At 40.0% G+C, this 27527-nt stretch overlaps 2 protein-coding genes across 6 annotated transcripts in view; one reads left to right on the forward strand and one right to left on the reverse strand.

Moving 5' to 3' along the window:
* The window catches only part of CABYR (calcium binding tyrosine-(Y)-phosphorylation regulated), a 15908-nt gene extending 9112 nt beyond the window's left edge, over positions 1 to 6796 (forward strand). The window contains exons 4-6 of one of the 2 annotated variants that reach the window (XM_012725896.1): positions 1487 to 2590; positions 4666 to 5266; positions 6493 to 6796. In XM_012725896.1, coding sequence (XP_012581350.1) covers positions 1487 to 2590; positions 4666 to 5261 — 1700 coding nt within the window. In that variant the 3' untranslated portion in view covers positions 5262 to 5266; positions 6493 to 6796. The remainder of the gene's footprint in view (positions 1 to 1486; positions 2591 to 4665; positions 5267 to 6492) is intronic. The other variant, XM_004683792.2, reaches the window with a different exon arrangement.
* An 85-nt stretch (positions 6797 to 6881) lies between these two features.
* The window catches only part of OSBPL1A (oxysterol binding protein-like 1A), a 182137-nt gene continuing 161491 nt past the window's right edge, over positions 6882 to 27527 (reverse strand). For 2 of the 4 annotated variants that reach the window (XM_004683793.2, XM_012725894.1), the window contains exons 19-28: positions 24447 to 24581; positions 23405 to 23502; positions 22176 to 22358; positions 18022 to 18129; positions 17149 to 17238; positions 16818 to 16944; positions 14495 to 14611; positions 13818 to 13941; positions 12152 to 12242; positions 6882 to 8038 (exon numbers count right to left, since the gene is read on the reverse strand). In XM_004683793.2, coding sequence (XP_004683850.1) covers positions 7936 to 8038; positions 12152 to 12242; positions 13818 to 13941; positions 14495 to 14611; positions 16818 to 16944; positions 17149 to 17238; positions 18022 to 18129; positions 22176 to 22358; positions 23405 to 23502; positions 24447 to 24581 — 1176 coding nt within the window. In that variant the 3' untranslated portion in view covers positions 6882 to 7935. The remainder of the gene's footprint in view (positions 8039 to 12151; positions 12243 to 13817; positions 13942 to 14494; positions 14612 to 16817; positions 16945 to 17148; positions 17239 to 18021; positions 18130 to 22175; positions 22359 to 23404; positions 23503 to 24446; positions 24582 to 27527) is intronic. The other 2 variants (XM_004683794.2, XM_012725895.1) reach the window with 1 other exon arrangement.

The following is a 27527-nucleotide window of genomic DNA, read 5'->3' on the forward strand; positions in this document are numbered from 1 at the left end:
ACTCAGCAGCCAAAAAAAAAAAAACAACAAAAAAACACATGTCTTTTGCAGCAACTTGGATGGAGCTGGAAAAGATCATGCTTAGTGAGATAACCCAGAAAGAGAAAGAAAAATACCGGATGGTTTTGCTCATAGCAGGATATAAGGGACCAGGCGAGAAAATAATAAGAATAATGAACAGCCATATACCAGAGACATTTTGTGGGGTAGAGTAGGGGGGATGGAGGGAAGTGCACTGGACTATGGTGATGGCACACTGGTGACTCAGTGATGGGAAACCCATGGGGATTACAACTGAGATTTAAAAAAAAAATACAAAAAAAAAAGTTTTCATGTGTCATTAGCTTTTTTTTTTTTTAAGATATTTGTTTATGCATACAGAATTGGGGTATAGGCCAGAGGTGCAGGGGTGGTGAGGATTCACCAGAGACAGAGTAGGGACCAAACAGGCAGATTGATGAAGTGCACTGATGAGGGGAGCAGTGGGGAGACAGAGGTCTGCCATGCCATGTGGGTCACCTCTGGGGCAGGGATTGAGCTCACGCTGAAGTGACTTTAGCTTCTTAGTGCTGTGCTTTAACCCGCTGCACCACCAGGGGTGGGGGGCCGTCATTAGCTATCTTGACCTTCCAAGCCAGAAGTCACTGATTTCACACTGTGGTTCCAGAAGTCTCTCCATGCTTTTCTTTGTGTTAGTATGACTTTCATTGCATTAGCATACTTCTCGTGGCAGGTGCTACCATTGTTCAGGTATATGGTTTTTCCTAATGTAAAAATATCCTGTAGTTCCCTAGTTTTCTAGTTCATTAAGTTAAACTTTGTATACCAATTTTCTTAAATTGAGCATCCCCTCATTAATATAACAGCATTTGTTTCACTTCTAGGTTACCATAACACTAGTTGAATTGGATAGTCTAATGCACAGATTAAAGTCTCCCCTTGCCTGTTCCCTCAGTTTTATGTGTTTGGATTAGGAGTTTTTTCTGTGGAGGTTTTCAGCTCCCTTGCTGCTAGCCGGAGTTAGGATCTTTCCCCTCATGCTGATCAGCTGAAGATGATATCTGACTATCAGTTCTGTAGCTAGAGTTACTAAGGGAAATGAGCTGTCTTTTGAGTAGACATAAGGACAGTACCAACACTACATCAGAGGTGCTAGAAAATAAAGAATTCGTAGACTTGTATACATGACAGTCCATGGTTTACAACGGCTTGACTTAAAATGTTTGACTTTAGGATGGTGAGAAGCAGTCCAGTAGGACCTGTAGTATGGTATTCTCTGGTGACACCAGACGGTGGCAGCGAGCTGCAGCTCCCAGTCTGTATTTTTGACTTACGATATATTTAACTTACAATAAGTTTATCGAGATGTAACCCCATTGTGAGTCGAAGATCTGTATTGATGTGTGTATATTCAATTTGCTACTGCTTTTTAAAAAAAATTTTTTTTGAAGTAATTTATGCTTATTAACTCACCTGGCTATTTTAGTAGAGAGATGGGCAGAAGGAACAACACAAGAGAAGAAATCAGAATATGTAAAAGAACCAGAAGGAATATCTGCAGTTTCCCAAGAACCTAAACGAGTGGAAAAATCCACAGACACAGAGGAGGACAACATAACCGGACCACAGTTTATCAACAAAACCACTCAGTTCCCATCAGTTCATACTGAGCTCTCGGAGTCTGAGGAGATGCCTGAAGCAGTTCGTGGTCCTTCAAAATCTTCCACCCCTAAGGAGTCCACCCCACCCTCATCACCACCTCCAGCAGCTGTTTCATCAGAGTTTGCCTATGTCCCAGCTGACCCATCTCAGTTTGCTGCTCAGATGTTAGGTAACGTTTCATCTATTCATTCTAATCAGTCTGAAATTTTAATGGTGGATGTGGCAACAAGTATGCCTACTTTATCGGAGGAGGTGCTGAGCCAAAGATCTGTCTATGTAGATTTGGGTTCTAAACCTAAAGACAATGAACCAACACCGGCTTTCTCGTCCCCCTTGCAGGATGAACAAGAACCTCCTGCTTATGATCATGCTCCTAAGGTCTCTTTGCAGGCTGATGTTGAGGTTACATCAACTGTTCATATATCATCTATCTATAAAGATGAGCCTGTGACTGAAGGAGTTGTTTATGTCCAGCAGAAACCAGGACAAATAGATAGCCCTTCTGCTGATGATGTTTGTGGTCCTAATGAAAATGAGAAATCACCAATTAGCCCCAGATCTCTGTCAGGCAAAAGAGCCTCAGCCATGTCTGAAAGATCTGTAGGTCCTGCAATAATTTCACGGGACAGTGTGCAGATGGAGGCAATAGCAAGAGTTATGCTCTCTGACACCTCTCATGGTCAGCCTGCACAATTCCTGGATGCAGTGGGCTCTGGCAATACTGGGCAGGAGGAGTCATGGGAACACTCTGCACCCCAGGAGATGGAGGCCAGTCCTGTGCTCTCTGAGGAAGCTGCAGAAGCAGCATACTCAGGTGCATCTGTAAGATCATCTAGTGGCCCCACCTCTCCAATTCCAGAAGGTCTTTTTGATCCAGAGCTCGAACCAGATGGGGAAGCAACGCCTGAACAAGGTTTGGTGGAGCCAGGTAAGGAAATTAAATGCTTACAAAATTAAAAATTATATTTCAGGTGACATCTGTATTTTGGGTAACCATCTAGGTAGGCTCCCTGCATGCAGATTGGTTAGGTCTTTAAGTTTTGAAAATGCCAAACCTATTTAAAGGCTTTGTTGTATTTAAGATTTTACTCTTACGAGATGAGTGATTTTAAAGTGACATCACTAAAACTTGACCTTGTGTTTGGTCACTGAGCAATTTTGTTATTGTTAGACATATCGTAGAGTGAAAAATACTAGAGCCTATTGTCAGCTATCAAATACGTGATCTAAAGTCCAGTTGGTAGGGTGTTAGTTTGAAATTTCTCACTTGTGGAAGTAAAATCAAACTACAGCAACACATTTACATAGGCTGTGGCATTACAAAAATGAAAGAAATGGTGGTGTGTTTGACTCTGCTTTCGCACTGAGTCAGGAGAGCTCTGTAACTAGGTTTGGGGAGCTGGATCAAGCACTGATTTCTTGCCTAGGCACTTCCTGCAGCTGAGGGAGCAGCTTCATAGCTGGATGGAGAGAGCGGGTCAGGTTGGAGTTCTGTCACACAGGGCAGCAGGGCCGTAGCAGTGGCAGCAGGACGGGCAGGCACAGCTGTGGCGGCTGGCTTCTCTCCATCAGTTACCCTGCCCGGTGCCCAAATCCGGTTGCTTTCTTGGCTGCTGAGCTATGTCAGTGCTTTCCTGTGAGAGAGAGATCTGACCTCCCTCTCAATCTGATTATGGCATTTGGTCTGCGCCCCTCCTGCCCCAGTCTAGTCAAGCAGAGGGGACTTCTCTCTTTAGAGATGGATGGGATGTGTATGAGCCAGACTCCCCCATTCCTTTTGCAGAAACTCTCAGCTTTGATTCTTACCAGAGCCAAAATGATTGTCACCAAAGCAGGTGTTTAGAGATGAAATTCTGTCTGGCATAGTGATGTGGATTCTGCACAGCTGAAAGGCCTTGAGGGCAGTGGCGAAGTACAGCCTGTGGGACTGGCATTATGTGTTTGGCTCAAGCAGCACTTCCATACTAAGTCACTCTTCTCAGTACTCAGATATCCTCAGTGCTTTAGAAAAGTTAAAAACTGAGGTTGTTGTCAAACTCTGTCTACAAAACCAAAGACTTGGCTTGGCTTATATTTTAATAAGCTTTTAAAGAAAAATTGGAAGTGTCTGAATTTACTGACAACACTGCAGTTTAATCATGTGCCTAGGTGTTATTTTCTGAGGGAGAAAGGAGGCTGGACCATGGTAGATGACCCAAGAGGTACAGCCCGTCCATGAGGAAGTTTCCTCTACCACCCCATCTTCTGGGCCTCATTTTCCAAGACAGTACTGTCTTCATTAGACAAGTCAAACTTGACACCATACATTCCTAGGATGGTACTCCTAGACCAACTTTTTCCTTAAAGGTGCCCTGTGAGACCAACCAGACTTTTAATGCCATTTAGGACCTATCACTTCAAACCCTGCCTAAAATTAGGGCTGTTTTCTGGGATTCTGAGTCCTAGGTTATGTAATGTTTTGCACATGGTGCAGGTAATGGGGAGATAATGATGCTTATGAATGGCCCCTTGGCTTTTTTGATTATGCAATCAAAAGATGATACCCAGTGCTGGGGTTTCTATGAAAATCACTGTGCAAATGCTTTGCCTTTCTCAGTGGCTTGCACACACTTCAACCAGTTGTTGGGGGGCCAGGGTGGAGGGAGAGTAGTAAAGCCAGAAGAGTTGATTGGCCATTTCCTCTTCTCTGAGGACCCTGTAGAAACAAACCATGTGTGAAGTCTGAGTACCTTGAAACAGCTTAGAATAAGAATGCTGCTTCTGCCACAACTCCAGTGTCCCTGTTACTTGCTGCACAGCACTGTCCTCACTTTCCAACTGTAGAGAACCTCTTCACATTACCAAACATAATTTACTTAGCCCTCTCTATAGCATGCTTTATCGCACATATTACTACAGCTGTTTGTTTATATGTAAAAGATGTTTACAAAGACATTTCTGTGCATAGCGCCTGATACAGAGACCAAATCTTTAATGCCTGCAAATTTTTTTTTTTTTTTTTAGCAATAGCAGCAAGCGAAGCAGGACAACCACCACCATATTCTAACATGTGGACCCTTTATTGTCTAACTGATATGAATCAACAAAGTCGCCCATCACCGCCACCTGCACCTGGGCCTTTTCCCCAGGCAACCCTCTATTTATCTAATCCTAAGGATCCACAGTTTCTGCAGCCTCCACCGAAAGTTACTTCTCCAACTTATGTGATGATGGATGACAGCAAGAAGACCAGTGCCCCACCTTTTATTTTAGTAGGCTCAAATGTTCAGGAAGCACAGGATTGGAAACCTCTTCCTGGACATCCTGTTGTTTCACAAGCAGATGCCTTGAAGAGATATGCTGCAGTACAAGTACCCATTGCTGTTCCTGCAGATCAGAAATTCCAGAAACAGACCCCAAATTCCCAGAATGCTTGTCCTCCAAGTGGACAAGATGTTCCCAGACCACAAAGTCCAGTTTTTCTTTCTGTTGCTTTCCCAGTAGAAGATGTAGCCAAAAAAGGTTCAGGATCTGGTGACAAACGTACTCCCTTTGGAAGTTATGGTATTGCTGGAGAAATTACCGTAACTAGTGCCCATGTTCGCAGAGCAGAAAGTTAAAAATGGTAGGTAAAATTTCCTACCATATATGTGGGCCTAATACACGTGAGTTGTCAGGATTTTGATGGAGATTGGATATTTTTAAAAATCGAATTAAGTTAGAAGCTACTTAAGGGCTATTGTTAAATCCCTTACCGCCATTTATTAAATGGGCATACTGTACCATAACTCACACGAAGGACTTGGTGTCTAGAACATGATCCAACCAGTATGAGCTCTAGCACTTTGCAAACCTGGTTTGGTGTCTGGTTCTATGAAAGATGGTAAAAGGGGAGGTTTTTTTTTTTTTTTTTTTAAATTTCATGTGGGAAATATGTAATCTTTAAGGTAGGGGCACAGACAAATGAAATCTGGGAAGAAATGGTAAACAAGGTAAGATTATCTATGAAGTAAGTACCTGATTGATGTAATAAGTTTGACCCTTCCTAAGAGTGAATATTTACAGAAGAGTGAACAGTTTAAAAACATTAATAGGTATCAGGCAGCTTCACTCCATTTAAAAATATTCCATTCAATCAGTACTTAAACCCCACACCTTAGTGGGGATGAGAGAGAAAGTGGGGATGGACCCAAAGTATGAACAAACACTGATATAGACCCTCCTTTACTAGCAAAGGTCTTCAGGCCCAGGTACAAAGCGATACCAGAGTATAGGAGAGAGCCCACAGCACCCCAGGCAGGAAAAAGTGTAGTGGGTGACTTGGGATTTACAAGTAAGCCAAACAAGACTGACCAGGAGGAGTAGAGAGCAGGTATACAGGGGGTGGAACTGAATGCACATAATTTAGAGTTCCTGCATACTAAGAAAAGATTTGAACTTGAAGTTCAATGGGAAGTCAGAATAACATCCCACTGGTTGCTGTATAGAGAAGGATTAGATGTCAGTAAAGGGAGCAGATAAATTAGCAACGTAAGTGTTGCACTAACAGATTCAGTTAAACCTGAACTGATGGATAAAAGCCAGATTTCATTCAAAGGAAGATGTGCTTCAGTTACTATATTTAAGGGAGGCAATTCAGTTATCAAAATATCTCTGGTCTATTGTACATGTCACCTTTGTAGATTTTTAGTAGAACTGTCAAAATGGCTATTACAGCATGAAATATTTTAGGGCAAATGCACAGGTAACTGACTAGACAGATAAGAGGTTAGACCTCGTTTTCTGATATATTCATTTCACATGTTAGTTTCATGATTTTAAACAATTCATTATTTGCATTATTCCTAACAGATGCCCAAGATGACACTGTCTGAAACCTCGTTCAAGGTGGAGTCGGCCACCAGGCGTAAAGTATCAATAAACTTCATGCAAGCATAAAGCTCTGTATTTTCACTCTGTAATTGAGGATATATACAAACAATTGAACACAAAAGACCTCTTTTGTGACTTGTCATGCAACAGCATTTTCCAGTTCTGTATATATAGTAAAACAAAAAAATTAACCATTCTCACTCCAGTACTCTAACCACAAGCTTTCTAGGCAGGTGTTCCCACTTGATAATTTGGCATCACACTGAGGCACAGCAGCTCACTACAATAAGCACCGTGTGCTTAGCTCTGGCCCTAGGGACAGTGGCAACATTGGTCTACTAGAAAGTTTAAAAGAAACCACACTTTCTGGGAATATTCTAAAGCCTTTATTTAGCACAGATTAGTTATAACACTTATTACTTTAAGACAGCAATTAAAATAATTTACTGGCAGCTACCTAAGGTCCCTTGGGGCAATATATCTCGGGTTGATAAATATAAGATTAATACACCCCGATGAAAGGGGCAGTGCTAGTACTGTACAGTAGGTCTCCATACATATTTTAAGTACAAGGAGCCTTGCAAACTTGAAATGCAAAGACCTCCTTTCATATAGTTTGATACTTATAATACATATATGAGTGTAACTTAATTTCTCTGGTGGTATTTGCCATTGAAAGTTGAACCGTTTAGAAGGGTTTGTCATGTAACAATAATGATAAAAATCTACTTCTAGGGCATTTTTGTCAATCACTAATTTCAATTCAAATGTACAATTCACCTCTTCTAAAGACACTGATTATACAAAATTGTAAACTCAAAGCAGTAAATAAGAAATTAAAATACCTTTTCCAGTTTAATTCTTCAGCTTTCAAATCAGGAATACTTGTTCTGAATAGTGAAGGAATTTTTTCTTTTTGGAGGTGGGAGGTGGCAAAGTTGAGAGGATTAGTATAAACAGAAGCCATCTTATCAATGTAGCCTTCTCTACATTTGCGCACATAAAACAATGTATAGAATTCTAAACATTTCCAAGTTACATCTAAAACATTCAAGCATTACAGCATAAAAATATTTAAAATAACTTGATTCAGAATCACTATAATTTCATAAAGCTAATGTTACATTTAGGTATAAACCTTCAGTAAATATGGCAATAGCAACCATAAAAAGCATATTCATCAGCAATTTCTCTTACTATATAAAATAGTATTCCAAGTATGTTTGGATAGTAAAATTATCCATTTTTCCCAAGACTCATCACCAATATCACCTTATGCCCTACTTTTATTGGGTGAAATGCAAGTTATTCATGAGTGATTTTTCATTTTTGAAAAGATGAGTAGAAACCAAGGAGAAAAAATTTAAAACATGGTTTAAGACTTATTTATAGATCAACTAAATGCCTTGACTTGTCTGTATTTTAGTAAATGTCAGGCAAATTGAAGTAGTTTCTGTCCCAGTAGTTGCCAGAGTAAAGCCAGTCCTGTGCTCCGTTGTAGGGATTAGGACCTTGATGGAACCACCTGTTTAAAAGAGAAAGAACAATATTAATGGGGAAAATTTGAAATCTCCACTTTCTACTACTTTACTAGTTCACAGTATTCCCTACTGCAACAATTTACTTCATTTTCCAAGTCGGGTTTCCAAAGAGACTTGGAAGAAGGGATACTGTTTTTAGAAAGTGTCTGTATGTTCGTAATCTTCCAAATGGTTTATAGTGATATCACACGAAAAGTTTATGTATTTCCATAGCATTTAGCAATAGTACTTTTAACAAATCTTCTGTCTAGTAGGGTTATAAACAATATATTGCTTTATTCTATTCTATTCTCTAGTTCCATTCTTTAACTTCTACCAAAAGGCATTCTTTAACACAACTAGGAATTAGGATAAGAGTTAACTTTTTACAACATACCTACAGTAATATGGAAAAACTTGGCTCAGAGTAAGTGTCCCTACCTTAAAACTCTAGAGAAGTTGAATAGCTTGTTCAAGCACGTAATATCAAACTAAAGCTTTATTTTAATACTTTGATTTTAAAGATCATCCTCATTCAAATACACTATAAGATAAATACAGCATGCTCCATAATCTACTAAAACTATCGCAAATCATCTTGGATCTCAATTTTTTTCCATGCTGATATGGACTTTAAAATTGGATTGAATTTTTAACATCTTAACCAATCTAATTCTAGAAAAAGCTGCTAATCATTATCTTGCTCTTTAAGAAACATACCACCCATTTCAGTAGCCCTAGCTCGCTTTGGGACAATTAAAATATTGCTTAAAAGGTTCACCCATTTGTGTGACATATTCTAAATATGATTTCATTTTCAGATTAACATTTATAAAAAGTTTTAAGTGTCTGAGATTCTTTCCAAAGTAAATGGCTTCTAAAAATATTTAAACAAACCTAAACTCAACCTAAACTTAATTGTTTAAATAAATTTCCAAGTTGGTCTATTCCTTAAAAGTATCACTGTAAAGGTGCACTAGTCCAAATTTTCTAGAATACTATATAAATTCATAATTTAGCTTTTAGGGCTTTTCCCTGTTAGAAATTTAAACATCTACTTGAAATGATTAAGATGTGGTATTCAGAGTTAGAAAAGCAAACTAGAAATACATTAAACACAATCAAGGTCACAAAATACATTAAACACTTAAGGTCACAAAATTTTTGCCTAATGTGAAGTATATAGTTATACTCCTTTGTGTCTCAATAGTCCAAGCAAAATCACCTCTGTAGTCAGGCTCAGCAAAGTCAACACTGCAAGAAAAACTGGCAAATCAAAGCCCGGGTCATCAACAGTAACATTAAAAATTAACCAAGCCTCAGGCCCTGTGGCATAGGATTCTTCTGCATAAAATGGGAAGCGGGGAGAAGGCAAAGTTGCAAGGAGACATTTCCCAGAAAGGTACATTCAAAAAACCTAATTTCTAAAGTCTCATTTCTAAGAGCTTTTTAAAAACTCATGGATAACAGATAGGAAATAAGAGGGCGAGATCATCTTTGCTACAGCTTTCCAATGTCTTTGAGTCTCCATGGGCCTATATCAATAACATTCTATAAAACACTAACTCTGCAGAATTCTCATACTATGTGGGGAGGCAATTGTGACCAATTATTTTGCCTCAGCCCCTACCTCTTCAAGACCTGTTTCCCACCATCTCCCTCCAACCCCCTCCCCCTTCCTCCACATACCCCACTTAGTAAAGTCTGCAGATTCCTCTAGAAAAACAGGTCAGGATCAAAAGTAGCCATTTTTGGCTCATCATAACTTATCAAGGAAATGCAAATCAAAAGCACCACCTCACACCTATGAGAATGGGTCCTATCAAAAAGACTAGAAATGACTGTTGACAAGGGTATGAAGAAAAAGGAAACCTTGCACTATTCGTAAGATTTCAAAATAATGAAGCCCTATGAAAAACATTAGAGATTCTCCAAATGCTAACAACATATTGTCCATATAATCTAGCAATTCTACTCCCATGTACCTGCCGGAAGAATGCAAATAACTAATTCAAAGGCATAGATGCACTCCTGTGTTCACTATAGCACCACTGACAATACTCAAGCTGAGAAACAACTCAAGTGCCCAACAAAGATGAGCAGATTGGTATATATACACCATGGAATACTACTCAGCTATACGCAAAGTGAAATCTGGCTATTTGCAACAGTGTAGATGAACTTAAGGGGATTGTGTTAAGTGAAGTCAGAAGAAGAAGACAATTACTGGATGATTTCACGCATATGTAGAATATGAAATAACAGACAAATGAAAACAAACCCTAGAAATAGGATTACAGAATTGAAGCTGCCAGAAGGGGAGTGAAGACAGGGAAGTACAGGAGCCAGGGGACCCTATGGTCTGTGGTGAAGGATTATGGGCAATTTGGTGTTGGGTGTGGTAGGGCAACATATATCTGAAGTGTGAACCCAGTCCCCTAAATTCTATAAAGTGTTGTAAACCAGTTACTTCAATACAAAATAATAGACTTTTTCATTAGTAGCGACCAGTTTAGAGCCTGAAAAACCCTGAAACCTTAACCCTCATCTTCAAGTGAGTAAAACAAATACTACCAGAAATGCCAGCTTTTAGCCCAAGAAGTCAGGTCAACTGATCAATTTCTGGGTTTGACTTTTACGAAGGCTCGTTAGCACTACCTAGCAGAAAATGTTCCTTCACAAAAGTGCCTGTGTGTCTACTCACACTGAGCCAAGTTATTCAAAAGAAGATGAGTCAAAAAGAAATCAGTGAATGTGCAATGTTGTTATCACTACTAAAACAGTGCTCAAAGCATAATCTTTTGACAAAGGGATGGCAGAATCCTCGGAAAAATCAGCATAATCTCCTAAGAACTACTGATGCTAAGTGAAGACAGCTATGGAAGAAAACATACGTAATAATACGTATATTAATATGCCCCAAATTGGCCTCTACTTGTTATTTTAAAGTAGCTTTTAAGAACTGTTGAGTGCTTTTTGCTAACTAGGTACAAAAGTAATCTTGTCTCAGAGACCTGACAGCATATTTCTTAGTGAACTTTTTGCTTTCATTATATACCTGAAGATATGACCAGAAAGTTAAGTTACAAATCAATAATATAGTACAAAAGAGATTTTCTGCAAAAGAGACTAGGCCAGACTTTCCAAAAGTGATCTCATACAGTGATGTGGCTTCACCTGAAAGACTGGTGTTGTGGGGTTGGGAGGGCCTCAGTCTAAGTTTGCTCCTTCCTGGCTGCGTGCTCTTGACTAAGTCCTCAAGATGAAATCCATCACCATTTGATTTCCTCCAGTATAACAAAGGGGTATCTAGGCTAGAGGGTTTCAAACTATTCCACAGAGTTTTAGGTGCAGGAGTGAGGGTGGGAGAAGCGGGGGAGTGACCGAGGCCCCGCCCTTGGCAACACAGCAGCTCTGATCCATGCGTTCGAGCTGTCCATATTCTTTACACATCCACTGGCAAGAGAGATGTTGAAGCTGACAAAATAGTGAAAAGCCAGTAGACTAGAGGTCATCGAATGTCACGTCTAGTTATAAAAGTTACTTTTCAGAGATGCAAAAGAGCTACCAATTACCTGAAATATTTTGCAGTAACTCTTGACTAAGTATCCTCCTGATTCTTTAAAAAAATTTTTTCAAAGCTTAGAAATTTTATCACATACTTTTTATTTCTGAATGGGTCCAAGATATCACTTTATACAAAATGTATTTCCACTACATGTCAAAACTCTTGTGTTTGTAAGAGTAGCAGCGCTGTGTAAATATACTTGATACAGGATAAATGTATAAACAAATGTCTCTGTCATTTTCTCAACTAATATGGGTCTGTTTCCATGCCAAACTCTTAATTTGGGATTTTGATTTTACTAAATAAGGAAGAAAGACAGTTGCTTTTGACACTGACCTGAGAAGATTGTGTGGAAGTATTTTAACCTTAATTTCCAAATACTTTTCTTTCGGTCAGAATATTTTGTCCCAGTCTGGAAACCACCAGGTGGAGCAAATGTCCGCCCTTCCCCTTCCTCTGCAGTAACACAGGTCTGACAGCCCTGCTTCCTCTACACCCCCGCCCCCAGGAGCTTGTCTTAGGGCTCAGCCCTGGGGTCAGCGTCACACACCTTGTCCTCCAGTCCTCTTCTGACTTGGACCTGTTTTTGCGAGCTGCTCTTTGTTTTTCCTCAAGCCGTTTTTTTTCCTCACTAGCTTGATCTAAAATAAAAATACCAATGAAAAAATAGTTATTTTATAATAGAGACTGTCAGGTATAGTGTTAAGCACAAGAACTTTATGGAGAAGCGCCATCTGTAAGTACTGGCATGATTTGCATTTTATTAGAACACAACACAGCGGAACATCAAGATAAAATATTAACACTAGGCCCTCCCTGGTGGCACAACAGGTTAAAGCACAACACTATGAAGTTCTCCACAGCCACTGCAGCATGAGTTCTATCCCAAGCCAGGGAGGTGACCTACATGATGCAGCAGACCTCTACTGTCTTGACTGCTGCTCCCCTCAGCAGTGTACTTTATCAACCCGCCTGTTCTGGTCCCCACTGTTTCTGGTGAATCCTCTCACCAGCTCTCGCCTGTACCCCAGTTCTGTATTCATAAATAAATCTTTAAATAAAAAAAATATTAACACCTATGTAAGTAATATGCAGAACTGGCATTCAAGATCCATTCAGTGTCTTCCTACAGCCTAATTCTTAACAACCATTTACCTATATATATATGTGTGTGTGTGTGTGTGTGTGTGTGTGTGTGTGTGTGTGAAAATACGTCCATAAAAAATTGGATGGAAAATGAAATAATTGTCATTTCCCCCCTAAATTCTTAGTGAGACCTCACAGAGCTTCTTAAAATTACATTCATAAGAAATTGAAAATTTTTTCAAAACACTCAAACATTCAAAACAGTCTCATTGCTCATCCAAAGATAGTATCAGAGCGGTCAGTGTAAGATTTCCCAGTTGTGGCACTACTGACAGGGGACTGGATGATTCTTTGTGGGTGGGCGTTCTGTGTGCTGTAAGCAGCTTCCTAGGAGTGACAACCAAAGTCTCCAGACATTACTACATGTCTCCTGAGGAAAAACTGCTTCCCCCGCTTTGAGAACCAGTGAGTTGGAAGAAATTTAGCACCAGAAGACAAAAAACACTATAATTAGTCAAGGAGAAGACAAGCTCTTCTTCATAGCTAACAAGGAGACATTTAAATTCTTAAATCTATAATAAAATAATCAATGACAATACAGTTTAAAGCTGTTTTTCTCCCATCCCCTTCTGACTAGCCTCTGGGGCCCTCCCTAGTGGCACAACAGGTTAAAGCACAGGACTATGAAGCTCTGCAGCCACTGCAGCACTTCTGATCGCAGGCCAGGGAGGTGACCCACATGGCACAGCAGACCTCTCCTGTCTCACCTGCTGCTCCCCTCAGTGGTGTATTTCTATCTGCCTGTTCTGCTCCCCAATGTGTCTCTGGTGATTCCTCTCACCCCCTGCACCTCTGGCCTGTACCCCTATTACTGTACACATAAATATATATTTAAATAAAATCTGCCTCTGGCCATATACAGTACATTACCAGGGAATATTAATGAAATATAAGTTATCACCTAATAAAGTCTATCTTATAGTTCTACATTGAAAATAAGTTTACTAAATTGAATTCTAATTAAAAAAATCTCCAATAGAGACTTGGTGAACAATCACTAGGAATAAAAAAAAAATCATCATTCTCAAAGAAATTATTTTTCAGTGGAAGTACCATCAGATGCTAGTTACCTATTTCTCCATTTTCCATGGCTCTGATATCAGGCCGCAACCTGCAGTCTGTCTTAGGAATAACACTTTCCATTTCCTTGTCTACTTCATTCAAGACCATTGCAAAGCTAGTAAAATTATACATCTGGAAAAAAAAACACAAAAAGTTGAAATTAACATATACCAAAGCAAAACACAAGATGAACACCGAAGAGGACTGATTTGACCTGACCGCCCCCTTCTCTTGGGGACTTTCTCAGGTCCAATATCTAAGTGCTTTCTCTGAAGTCTGTACAACCCAAGAGTAATTATTTCAAAGACATCTTGAAGAAGACCTTGCAGGATATGTAACACCTATGAATGTCAACTTTCAGTAGACATAAAGCAAAGTCAGTATTCTACTCTAAAAAAATGACTAGTTGGATTCTGGGAGACAAATAGGTTGTATCATTTTATATTTAATAAAAGTCAGTCTAATAATGACCCCCAAACAATTATTAAAGAAGCCCCCACAAGTCCCACCTAAACATTTCCCTAGACAGCAGAGACAGACATATGAGATCACCGGGCATCAGGGCGAGAGGCCAGGAGAGGGACAGCGAGCAGCACTGGTGACAACCTGTCCACTCATCCTGAACATAGTGGGGACTGAGCACCAGAAAACAGACTCAGGCCACATTCAATAGGTCCAGTCTCACCTGGGCAGAGTTGGGAGGCCGTGGGGCTATTCGCCACAGGAGAACACTTCCAGGGATAACAAATACACTTTCGGAGTCTGGCATTGGCATTTCATCGGACTCTTCGGAAGAGCTCACCTAGAAGAACCAACAGAGGAACAAAATTAACAAGTTTTAAAAAGAACATGCTTCCCATTTGTAAAGTAACAGCCATTAATCATACACCACTAGAATGTATACCACACGAGAGCTGGGCACCATGATTTTCTCCTTCTTCAATCCTTACCTTTTATCACAGGGTGGGGTGTCAAGAAAACCTGTGGCATGACTACGTGCTGAGTCTCCTGAGCTTTATGTGCGTGTCACTTAGTATTGGCAGTGTTCAAGGCATCAACATCATTGCTCTTTAGTGTTCTGATCTTTTTAAAAATCCCTTTTTTGAGACAAAATAACTCACTTGAGTAGTTACTACATCATTATGAGAACAAGAAATGATTAAATTCTTAGGGCCATTACTTAAATGTATCAACAATACAAAACAACAGGGAACCTGCAAGCATTTCATAAGATAATTTAAGAAGGCTTATGGCTAAAAAAGGAAAGTAACACTTCCGTTAGCTACCCCCACCCCAGCAGGCCAGAGTCACCCTAGAAGCTCTCTAAATGATCAATCCCCACACAATGAATCTGTGAGGATATATTAACAGCTACACATATAAAAACTGAAGCCTTTGGGAGGTTAATACTCCCAATATCACACAGTTGTCAGACCTAGGACTACTAAGCAAACTACTCTCGGGAACATACAGCTTAGAGATGAAGACATTGATGATGATGGACTTTTCACAGCACTCAACATGTTCAGCAACATAAGCCTCTGTGGAAGTCAGATGCCCAGGTAGAAGAGAGATTAGAAAAGCAGTGGAGTATAGGCACAGGGTCTTTAAGTGCTATGGACACTTGTCTACACACATACAACTGGATTCATGGGACACAAGAGCTACAGTATGGAAGTCTACCAATGTCCCCTGTTGCCATCACTCCCCCACAGAAGACACAGATGTCGCTGAGGTTGTCTTTGCTTATCTGCCTCCTACTGGCAGAACTGCTCCTGAGACCGTGTCAGGGCCCAGGACCCCAAATGCTTCCTGCCCAGCCTCACTAGGATCAGACTACTGTGGAAAGGTGTCAGTGAGCCTCCTCAGATGAGGGATGAGTAGCCAGGAGACTGGCTGTGAGGAGGAGGGCAGAGCTGTGCACTGAAATGAAGGCAAACAAAAAAGAAAACATGCAAAGCCACGGGAAAGCAGAATGGCCTTGTCATTTACCAGAACACTTTCACCTTAGCACTCTCAGCGCCATGGCAAGGTTCGCTTGATTTACAAAGGAAGTCACTCAATCACACCTTTGGTTTCTGAGGAAGATTAGGGCTTCTTTAACTTTCACATGTGCTAGAAGGGCCCCAAAGCCATCAGATTTTGGGGGGTCTGAGCTGAGCCAGCAGCTGCAAACTCTCCATGATGCGCAGTTCACCCAGCGCGAGTTGTAGGAAGGACTTCAGGAGTCTGCACTGTGGACGGACATTTCTCTAAGCCCTTTACATCTGTCAACTCACTTGACGAGTAGGTGCTATTCTTCCCCCCACCTTAGATGTGAAGGTACTGAGATAGCAAGAAGGTGAGAAATCTAAGACTACCCCACTCGTCTGTGGTTGAGATATGATCTCAGTTCTGCGCTCTTCACCCCGGCACTAACTAGAGGAGTCAATTCTCATTTATTTCCTGTCCAAACAGGCACACTCTTTCTTTAGCTCTCAGCTCTTTTGCCGGATGAGAGATTTGAGTCTGGCGAATGTGCCTTCTTGGGGCCCTGCAACAAGAAGCTACGTACTTTGCAAGTGGAATATTCTATCAGGCCATTAACTGCCCCACAGGGAAGAAAGTTCATTGGGAGAAGGACTGCAGTCCAGTAATGACTCCCTAAAGACGATGGTCTTAGCTTCAGTGATTTAGTGCTCGCTGAGAAGTCAAGAAAATTGCTAAAATAGAAGAGATAAACTTGGAGGTACTTTTAAATGTTATGATTTCAACTTCTAATGCACAGAGAAGAAAAAGAAAGTTTGTCGAAGATGCACTCCAGATTCCAAAACCATGACTTCTATCCAGCCCCACGTCTAGCTGCACACAATTACAAACGTGGCACACATCCTGACTCTGGCCAAGAGTGTGCTGAACATCCACAAGAAAAGAGAGACCCAACAGTGCCCAGCAACAGGCCACCTTCTTGAGGGCCAGGACAAGCTCTAGCATCTGATGGCCCCCACGCCCCTTTACAGGGTGTTCACCTGTTTGCTGTTCTTTTTCTCTTCTGTACTTTTCTTGTCATTTTTTTTGTAAGCTTCAAAAGTGGCAGGGTCAACACTGTATAAACATTCAGTCCACTTCCCATAGAGGGCACAGAGCTTCTTTTTGCTGTCAAGAGAAGTGGATATTTAGGCAATGATTAAGCCAGTGTTTTCTTGTAACCTAATCAAATTATTCACAGGAAAAGATATTGCACATAGACAATTCCCCCTTATAAGAAGGCATCTTTTCCAAGTTATGGAGAACTTTAATATTGATATTGTATGAATGACACACCTATACCATTTAATATTTAAAAATGGAAAACCTTACCTTTTATCTTGAATGTAGCCTTCAACTTTGTGTAATTCCTTACCGAAAAGGCCACATGGCTTAAAATTCAGCACACATTTGTCCCCAGTCCTATGAAAGAGGTACTAATCTCAGATTACTATTCAACAGGTAAGAGGCACTAGAGAATAATGATGCTAATCCCCTTTTTAGCAGTTGCTAATGTTCACCACTTTTTTAATACATGCCAACCTCCAGAAATTACGGTGATTCCTTCTTAATTAGTAGTGGACTCACCGAGGAGAAAAAGCAAGGCTCTGGAGAATGAAAGTCTGTTTCCCTCCCCCACCCCTTCCCCAGTCACATGCTGAAGCCCTGAAGCCCAGGGGGATGCTGTTGTTGACCATTAAGTCATGAGGGCAGATGAATGGGACCAGTGTCCTTAGAAGAAGAGGTAAGTGAGATGCTCTCTTGCTGCCACGAGAGGAAACCATGACAAAGTGACTATGAGCAAACCAGGAAGGGACCCTGACCAGACATACATCTGCCAACACCCTGATCATGGATTTCTCAGTGTCCGGAATGGTGAGATGTACATTTACTCTGAAAACCACCCAGTCCATACTGATTGGGGCCTGCACTGACTAATGCACTTGCGTAAGGCCAGGTAGGGTTTAGGCTCACCTGTTATTTCCCTCCCACTCAACTCCCCTGTGTGAATACTACAAGCTACATACTATAAGCAAAACAAAAGTTGAGGAAAGTAAAGTCCACACGGTATTCTCTGATAAATTCTGTTCAGTAAATGCTAGGTTGCTATTTACTCAAGAGTTACTTGCTTAGTTCTGTAATTCTCGGACTACTGACACCCAAAACAGAGCTGAAGGGGTAGGTGAGTGTCTGAAGGTGTCTTACTTGTGGTTCGTGATTTCCACATTGCCATACTGCTCGATCCAGAGTTTACCCACGATGATATTATGCACACAGCAGGTAGGGTTGGTCCAGGTATATGCTTCATTGTGTCTAAAAAGCAACAGCCAAAGCCCAGGAAAATAACTGAGAAGTTCTTTTGTTTAGAAAGTGCATTTGTCTCAACACTCTTACTTGCAATAATAAATTAGACTGCTGGAGAGAACTAAGCCCCAAAATTTTAAACGCTCTACTGGTATGAAGTAGGAGTCGTCTCAGCATGCAGGTCTTTATATCGAAGCAGAAGTTAAGGGAAAAAACGACACTCCCACCAAACATCAAATAAGCTACAGATAAGTCATTTGAAGCATTCGAAAGTTTGATGAAAACATAAAAATTAGAGAGAGTAAATAAAAAAGAAGATCCACTCAGTACTTTCCAAAGTACTCTAGATCAACTAAAAGGGAAAACTCTTTTACAGGTTCTGCCACTACCTGAAAGAATACGTTCCTACTTGACAGGTCACTTAGCTGGGATGCAAATGATACTACCATTGATTTAGATAGGAGAATCTTGAAGTATTTCAGTCTCCAAAAATCATACCATTTTTTCAAATGGGAAAGTTCTACTTTCAGACAGTATATGAAACAGATCCAATTTTACATACCCTTAGTTCTTGAAACTATCTTATATCCTGAGCATATGTATCATTTGGATCCTTCTTTTTAAATTTACAGAGTTTACATAAACGGTTCTGTGTGCTTTAATGAAGGTATAGATCTGCTACCCACCACAACCAGAGTCCAGAATAATTCCACCACCATCAAAAGATTCACCCTTGGGGCTGCTGTGTAGCCAAACCCTTCCTCATCTGTAGCTCAGATTAGGACTCACCCCTACTCCCTAAACAAGTAATTGGTTACCCACGGCCATCCTTTTGCCTTTTCAAAGACATCAGATAATAAGATGGTAACTTTTGAACTGGCTTCTTCAATTTATATAATGCATTTTAAATTCTGTATCAATAATGTGTTCTTACTGCTGAGTAAGTAGCCTACCACACAGACCCGTCAGCATTTATCACTCATGAATGGCAGCACATGTTACAGCCTCGGGTGATACTGACCAACTGCTGCCAAAGTACACATGTACAGGTTTCTGTGAGAACCTAACTTTTCACTTCTCTAAACACCTCAGATGAAGCTGCTGAGTCATGAAGTGAACACATGGACAACTTCATAAGAAACAGTTCTCCAGACTGGCTTAACCTCCTTGGCCCCCAACCAACACCAGAAGCTCTGCATACACACTACCTCTTGGGTTGTCAGTTTTTCAATCTGTTTTGAGTCATCCATTCTAAATCACGTGTCACATTTCCTTGTGACTTTTATATTTCTTAAATGACTAATGCTGTCAGACACTTTTTCGTGTGCCTGTCAGCCATATATCTCTTTTGATGAAATACCTGCTCACACCTTTTGCTCCATTTCTTATTGCACTGTTTCCTACATTTGAGTTTTGAGAATTTTATATATCTTAAGACCATATATGATTTTAAAATGATTTTTATCTATCTACAGCTTGTCTCCTCATTCTCTGCACAGTATTTTTCACTGAGCAAATTTGTTTCATCTTGATAAAACCTAATTTACCAATTTTGTCTTTTCTGAATTCTGCTTTGTGTTGGTATCTATAAGACATCTTTGCCTAAACCAAGGTCATAACTATTTTCTCCCAAAAGCTTTATATAGTTTACACATTTTAGTCTAAGAGTTATGAGTTGTTTTTACATAAGGTGTGAGATATAAGTTTAGGAACAATTTTTTTAGACCCTTGTTTATTGCTTTGACCAATAAACTGTCAACTATCATCATAAAGGTTGTTATTGTTACATAAAAGTAAACTAATAGTAGAGAGTTCTTTTTAAATTAACATAATAGTTTATTTTTACACCATTTTGTGCCTTTTTCCATCTCAGTTGTAATCCCCGTGGGCTTCCCATTACCAAATCTCCCATGTGCCATCACCATAGTCGAGGAACAATTTTAACAGAGATGTCCAATTGTTCCCATACCATTTGTGGTAAGGATGGATTTCCCTCTTCACTGAATTGCTTGTGCATCTTTGTAAAAAATCAATTGGTCATAACTCTGTAGATCAATTTCTGGACTCTCCTGTGGTCCACTGATGTGTCCATCCTACAGCTATTTCTGCCCTTTCTTGATTACAGCACTCTCACCATCAAAGAAATGTAAGTCAATTCCATGCTTTTCAAAATTGTGTTGGTTGTTAATGTTGCCTTATAAGTTTAGAGTCCACTTTTCTATATATCAAAAACCATCCTGGGACTTTCAGTTGGATTGTGTTAATGTAGACTGCTTATAAAGCAATTAGAGGAGAAGTGACTCTTAAATAGGTTTAGGTTTCCAACTATATTGAGACAGGACGCCTCTCCTAACCCAGATAATCTGATTGCTTTCAATAGTACTTCACAGCTTCTAGCATACAGCCTCTGTACCTATTGTATCATCTTCATTCTGCTATTAAGTTTTTCCCAGTTATTCTATTTTTATTTTTACTTATTATACATGTTTTTATTATATTTTTCAGTACCAGAATTTCCAAAAATACTTCTACTTCTTTACTAAAATGTCTTTTCATTCATTTTGACTGTCCTGCTTTATCCTACGGAGTTATGAAACAGATTTAAAATTTCTGATATAATTTCAGTATCTAAGTCATCTTGAGGTTAGAATTTTGTTTTGTCCATGTGAGTTGTTGAGATTTTCCTATTTTCTTGTATGTCAAATAATTTTGGATCATGTTCTAGACATCTGGATATTATGAGACTATCTAGGTCCTCTTTAGTCTTCTGGAGAATATTGATTTTTACTTTCTTTAGTAGGTAATCAACATATTTCAGGCAACAAGTCCTGACTCTATTCTCTGGCCTTTGCTGCCACTGCCAGCTTAATTTTCAAAGCCTTTGTAAGTGCTATTTAGACCCCTCCTCAATAGCCAACTGGGGTCCTGGACTCTGATCTCCACAGCATTTCAGAATGCTGAGGTCTTCAGGGTGCCATTTTAGGCCATTTCCCTGCCCAACCCTCATGGGGAGCTTAGGAATTCACACATAGCTTAGCTGGATCCTGTTCTCTAGTCAAGGCACCTCTGTGCTTTCCCCTCACTCACAGGTCCCAGAGGAGCTTTCCAGGCCCTTGGCCAAGAAGCTGGGGTTTCTAGCCTCTCTTCTCTGGCTTATGATTCTCACAGCTGGTCTGTTTGGGGCAAAGATGTGATAGAAAAGAGTAAAACAGTGACAGGAACTCTCCTCCCCCACCCTGGAAAACAGGAGTCCCTTTATCCAGGTGCTCGGCCCAAGAAGAACTTTTCCTGAGTTCTGGGTACCTGTGTGCCCCCAATTACTGTCACCACAACAGCCAGGTAGCTGTGGGCCCCAGGACTCACTTTGCAAGACAAGAAGAGAAAAATAAAGGACTGACTCTGCTTTCTACAGCGCACAGAGTTTCTTTTTAAGTGTTGTAAGCATAATGAGAAAGCGTCTCTTAGAATTTTGTGTTCCTTACTGTTTAGTTCTAGGATCTGAGCTAAGTCAGATATGACAGCTTAGGAAGAAAGAACCTAGGAAACTCATTGCCATATCGATCTCCCGTATTGGCCTGCTGGCATTTGATTTTTAGAACCTCAGATAGTTGGAGTCTTCGTTCCATGATTTTAGTTGTATCAGCAGAAAAGACAGGCTACAGTGTGCTTTATCCTCACTAGAAGTGGAACTACCTTTGAATTTAATTTTTTTCTACTGCAAAAAAATGGTAAGTTCTATCATACCTAATGTGTGACAACTATTTCAATATTCTCAAAGTGAATTTATTTTGGAAGATGGCTAAACAAAACATTATCAGCATCATCTATAGAAAGTTTGTTTCGTAAGGACATCTACTCATTTTAAAACAGAACTAAAAACCACAGTCAACAACCAAGTTAAGATTCTTCAGAAACACCCAGATTGGTAATGGCTTTTCTATGCTTCTCAAATTATTTTACACAGAAGTAGATAATTCATACCTTATAAAAGCTGTTTATCTCCTACTTTTGAACAGTAAGATCTGAAAGAGTATAATGGATTGATTGCAACTTACTCAAGAAGCTCTAAGGTGATGGTTCCTTTGGGTTCTGCTTCTACGCTTTTGCCCCAGAATTTCAGTTTGGGATAGATTGAGCCATGAAAGATGAAGTCGTTGTTTAATCCTTCAGCATGAAATGCACTGATAGGTGGGTGGTGACTGACCTGCTCAGAGATGAGTCTGAAACCAAGGTCATCTCTTAAGATTAAAAAAAAAAAATGCAATTAGTTCTAATTATGGAATATGTACATGGTCATTTGAGTCAAAATAAATGCTAGAAGTAGTAAAGAAACTAATTTGATAAAGTCAGTAATTCTGTGTTATCCTGATAAAAGAACAACTCTGCATATGAGAAATTGTACAAATGTAACCCAAACTACTAGAGCCAATGCTGTTATAATTCCAACTGCTTGAATAGAATACAATAAAGAACACTCACATCAATTTTGATGATTTGCATAAAATACTATCCACATAACGTTGTTGCATTCATATTAAGATTAAGCTAGTGGACACATATTAGTGTGTTCATTTTTAAACATTTAGGGGACAGATGAAGTCAAAGCCTATGCAGAGAAGAGGAAGATTTAGAAAAATTAAAGCCAGATGAATCCCTGATTACGTGTCTAAGAAGCAGGCTACAGCAGGCAACAGAATGGTGCTTGTACAAGCATTCACTGTCTTCATGCCAGAAGAATAAGTTTATGCTAATACATTTTACATGGCTATAAAAAACTGTCATTAAGATGTGCAAAAGATGATAGGAATTAGTCACGCATGACCAGGGATACCGAAATCCTCTAATTACTTCATTTTATGTATGTTGCATTAGTTTTGAGAGATTATAAAACAACAAATATCAGAGGTGTGGTGTGTGTGGGCCCAATGGACTGTGGTGGAGGGTCACTGGTACTCTGTGCTGGCCCTGGTATGGTAAGATACATTTGCAGAGGTTTGAGCATGGAATCCTAAAACATATACAGGGCTATAAATTAATATCTCAATAAAAGCAACTGAAAATAAATAAAACAGTCAATAGCTAATTTTTTCATCTACTGTATATCATTAAATTTATAAATAAGTTTGAATATTATAATAATATTATATAAACATCGAAATTGTTAATTTGCTCCAGGCATACAAAATTGTTCGTGATGTTGAAAAATATTTTTCCCTTTTCGTCTGTAAAGCTACGTATCAGAAAAATTTCCACAACCCATCTGGAATAGAGTGAAAGTTCTTACCGAACTAATTCATAAGTCTCCCCCAGAAGTGGGTTGAAAGGCTTTCCAGTGCGTTCCCACTGAGAAGCAACAGCAGACACAGCAAATGCAGCTACACACTGTGGGTCAGACCATGAGCAGAAATTAAAAATAGTCTCACTTGCTCCTCACTCTTTCAGGAACTGAAATCTTGCAAAAGGCAGTCATTTACCAGATTATTTTGAAGTTTAACTGCTCTGGATTTTTAATATGGCCTAGCAGCGTCATATACAAACTGTATATTCAGAGTGAAAACAATTGAGTCTTTTCCTATAGGGTCAGTCCCAAATGTGATTTTTATAACATTTAGACAGCTACAAATTCTCTCAAGGACTTTAAAAAAACCCGCAAACCCAAAATTACTTTTCATTACTTTAAAATTGCTAAAATGTACAACAGGCACTTCTGGGATGGGGAAAAGAGATAAAGTTCAATAAACTCACATTAAGCCAAACAAGACAGAACAGAAAGACTCCATTCAGAACACCTGCAGTTGTCTGAGGGCGAACAATGTACTACTATGCCCTGTCTGTATCTAGCCCATCTTCAGAAAATGCAGTTTCTTGTGGTCTTTCAAGTTATAGTAGAATATGTATATATTACATGTAAGTGTAAGCATCAGCATACTGATTCATGTGTGTGTGTGTGGGGGGGTTCATTCCTTGTTAGAAGCACTCTTCTGAGAGTTAAAGAAGAAAGGTTGACACCCCCCACCCCAACACATGCTCCTTCCTAAAGTGCAGGCTCAGGCAGAAACTGCTCGATACCATCCCGATTTGGTAATGGATCCCATTCTGCTTCTCTTGAAATTCTCATTAGTCTTTCTACTCACTACACTCTGACTGAAGATAGGCAGAGGAAGGAACAGAGAATACTCCCAACATGCTGACTGAGTTTTAGAAATTTCCCCAACCTCATATGACCTTAATTCTAACTATATATATAAAAGGGAAGGGGTGAGGATGGGGAGGAGGCAAAAATGTCTCAAGATTTAAGCCCTTTCCAGTGCCTGCTTGACACATACCTGCATCCTTTCCACAGGATCAGAAAACGAACTGGCTTTTTGGATGAGGTACGTATGCTCCATATATTCAGTGAGTCGCTGGAGGAAGCTCAAAGGCTCATTAAATATAACCGGCATTGTGATCTTGGACAGTTCCTATTTTTAACAAAAAAGTGGAAACACTTATGTTGAATATATATAGAAAACTTACATGCAACAATCTTTACATGCCATATTCCTGCGGAGGAAGTAGCAGAAAGTAGTAACCCATGAAATTTAATATTCATTCCATTTCATACGTATTCCCATAGCACCAAAAAATATGATATATGTTGTTCAAAGCCTTTAAGAAAACACAGAGGGTACCCAAACACTCTCCTTGACTTCAAGAAGCTCAAGGTGAGGATGAAATGATGACTAAGTCTGACTTAGATCAGATCAGTAAGTCTGACTTGGATCAGAATTAGGATATAGACTATAAGAGCAATGGGAATACAGCAAGTTAAAAAAAAGTTCATAACATGCTAAGAATATACCATTTTTGTGGGTAATTTTCTGAAAACTTTCAGCTGACAATGTTGATGTTTCTGCGTATAGCAACCTCCTATAAACTGTTAACTGGGTGGGGCACTATAAGGCCACTGAGTTATATTCCAGAATAGATTGATTTTAAATTCTGCCTGTCAAAATGACACAATCACAATAGGCTTCCAGAAACAAGTTACTATTGAGTTAAACTGCAACCTTCCAACTTTGCTTACCAAATCCCACCAGCAAGGACCCTGAGAACTTTTAAAAAATCACTGTGGGCCCTCCCTGGTGGCGCAGCGGGTTGGAGCACAGCACTGAGAGTCTGAGGCCACTTCCGCATGAGTTCGATTCCAGCCTGCCGCCTGCCCCGGAGGAGACCACATGGCGAGCCAGACCTCTCCTGACCCGCCCGCTGCCTCCCTCAGCAGTGTACTTCGTCCATCTGCCTGTTCTGCTCCCCACTCTGTCTCTGGTGAAGCCTCTCACCGCCCCTGAGCCTCTGGCCTGTACCCCAATTCTGTATGCACAAATAAATAAATAAATCTTTAAAAAAAAAAAAAATCACTGTGAAACACACTTATCCAGGCCATCTATGGAATATCCTTATGACATTCCCAACTTTGTAATAACCATTATCTACTGATCCCATGGTAATTGGGTCTACACTCTCAGGGTCAGAGTGCCTTCCAGGTTAAATGCCATCTGTCTTCACTTTTCCCCCTTAAACATGAATATTCTCACTTATCGCATTAAACAGGACCACCATAACCAAGGAACGTCAAAAAATAAGCTCATAAAATGCCGTGGGACATGGAGAGACATGCAACAGCTCAGGCTAATGAGAAGAATTTCAGTTTTATTGCTGCCTCCATGGAAGACAGGAGAACCGGAAATCTATCTATATAGAGTCAAAGAAGTTTCCACTATATATACACTGAGATCTCATCAAATGCAGAAGTTCACTGTTGGGGCCAAGTCAAGAAAACTGGAACCACCAAGATTTTTCGAACTGAGATGTCCCAACTCTCTTTAGTTTACTTAAAGATATTTTCATTTCTACAACAATTAACAAGAGAATATAGAACTCTGAATATAATTTAATAGAGCAAGAAAAATATAAAAATGCTGCTCTCCCCACAGGCAAAGCACTGTCAACAGTTTGGTATACTCTGCTGTAATCATGCACACATACATGTGTACATACACAAATATCTTATTTTTATTACATAAGTCATTTTATGTCCATGACTTGGGTTTCCACCCCCCCCCCCACACACACACTTTTACTGTGTTACAGAGGTTTGACATGCATGTCAGGGCTGTGACCAGGAAAATCTTGGCGGGTTTCCTCATTAATAACATGGTATCTACCACCAAGCATTGTTGTTAAGCCTGAAGTTGAAAAACACTCATCACTTAGATCAGTTCTGGGCACTAAGTCAATGCTCTATGTCTTTACTAAAATATACAATATTGAAATATATGATTATGTTCTGTGTATGCTCAAAAAGCACAAAGCAAAACCTATAGGAGGTAGGCCATGCAGGCCAGCATGGAATCTCACATGCTGGAGCCCGCACCCTCGGGAGAGGGACACACGGCTGCTCCCACGGCATCCCATGACCACTGCAAGGGGGTGGGGGCACTTCTGTCTGAGCACTTATCCTGCCTCCTTCACTGGAACCAGGCTCCTAGAAGTCAAAACACCACTTAGTAGTACTGTTCTCCTGGCAATGTGCTGAGTAGAAAGCAGACCAAAAAGCGACATGTTCAAAAGTATTCTAATTTTGTAAAATAAATGTTTTATAACTATAGAAGCAAATATTAGCTTCTGTAGCACTAAAAATGAACAGCTGTTGTCTCTAGGAGTTGGTTGCGTAAATAATACTAAATTATCTTCATGAATTTTTTGTATTTTCTAAACTTCCTAGAACAAACATGGATCGTTCTTTTAATCAAGAACAACTGACATTATTTCAAAACCAAACACTTCCAGCCTGGATGAGGATGAGGAAACTAACAATCTGTACCATGGAAGCTGGTCCACCTTACAACCTACACAGGGCATGACGCTAATCGCAAAAGGTTCAAGAGAAAAGCAAAAGCGTAAATGGCTTGATGGAAAGAAAGGAGAAATAAAACACACAGGACCGTCCAGTCCTCAGCTGCAGGGCTAACAAAGCATTGCGGCTGAAACAGTGAATCCTGAACAGAAGGCAGAGTGGCGGTTGCCACGGGCTAAGGAGAGAGAGGCGAGGGGAGTTACTGTTGAAGGGGAAGCACAGTGTCAGTTTGTCAGATGAGAGTTCTGTGGGTGGATGGTGGTGATGGGAGTCCAACAATATGAAAGTCCTAAGGCTATGAAACTATACTTCAAGAGGGGTGAGATGGTAAATTTCATGTCCTGTGTGTTTCACAAATATTTTAAAAAGTGGACTGAGATCAAGCATCCTAATACACGAGGAAGTCCCTCACCTCTCCCCAAAATGGGGATTTCACTGTATACCTCACAGTGCTTGTGCAGATTATATTCATTTAATTCATACCAACACTTAGAATAGTGCCAGGTGT

The sequence above is a fragment of the Condylura cristata genome, unplaced genomic scaffold (genome assembly GCF_000260355.1).
Source record: "Condylura cristata isolate star-nosed mole 26May11 unplaced genomic scaffold, ConCri1.0 scaffold00016, whole genome shotgun sequence".
In the NCBI taxonomy this organism is placed as follows: Eukaryota; Metazoa; Chordata; class Mammalia; order Eulipotyphla; family Talpidae; genus Condylura; species Condylura cristata.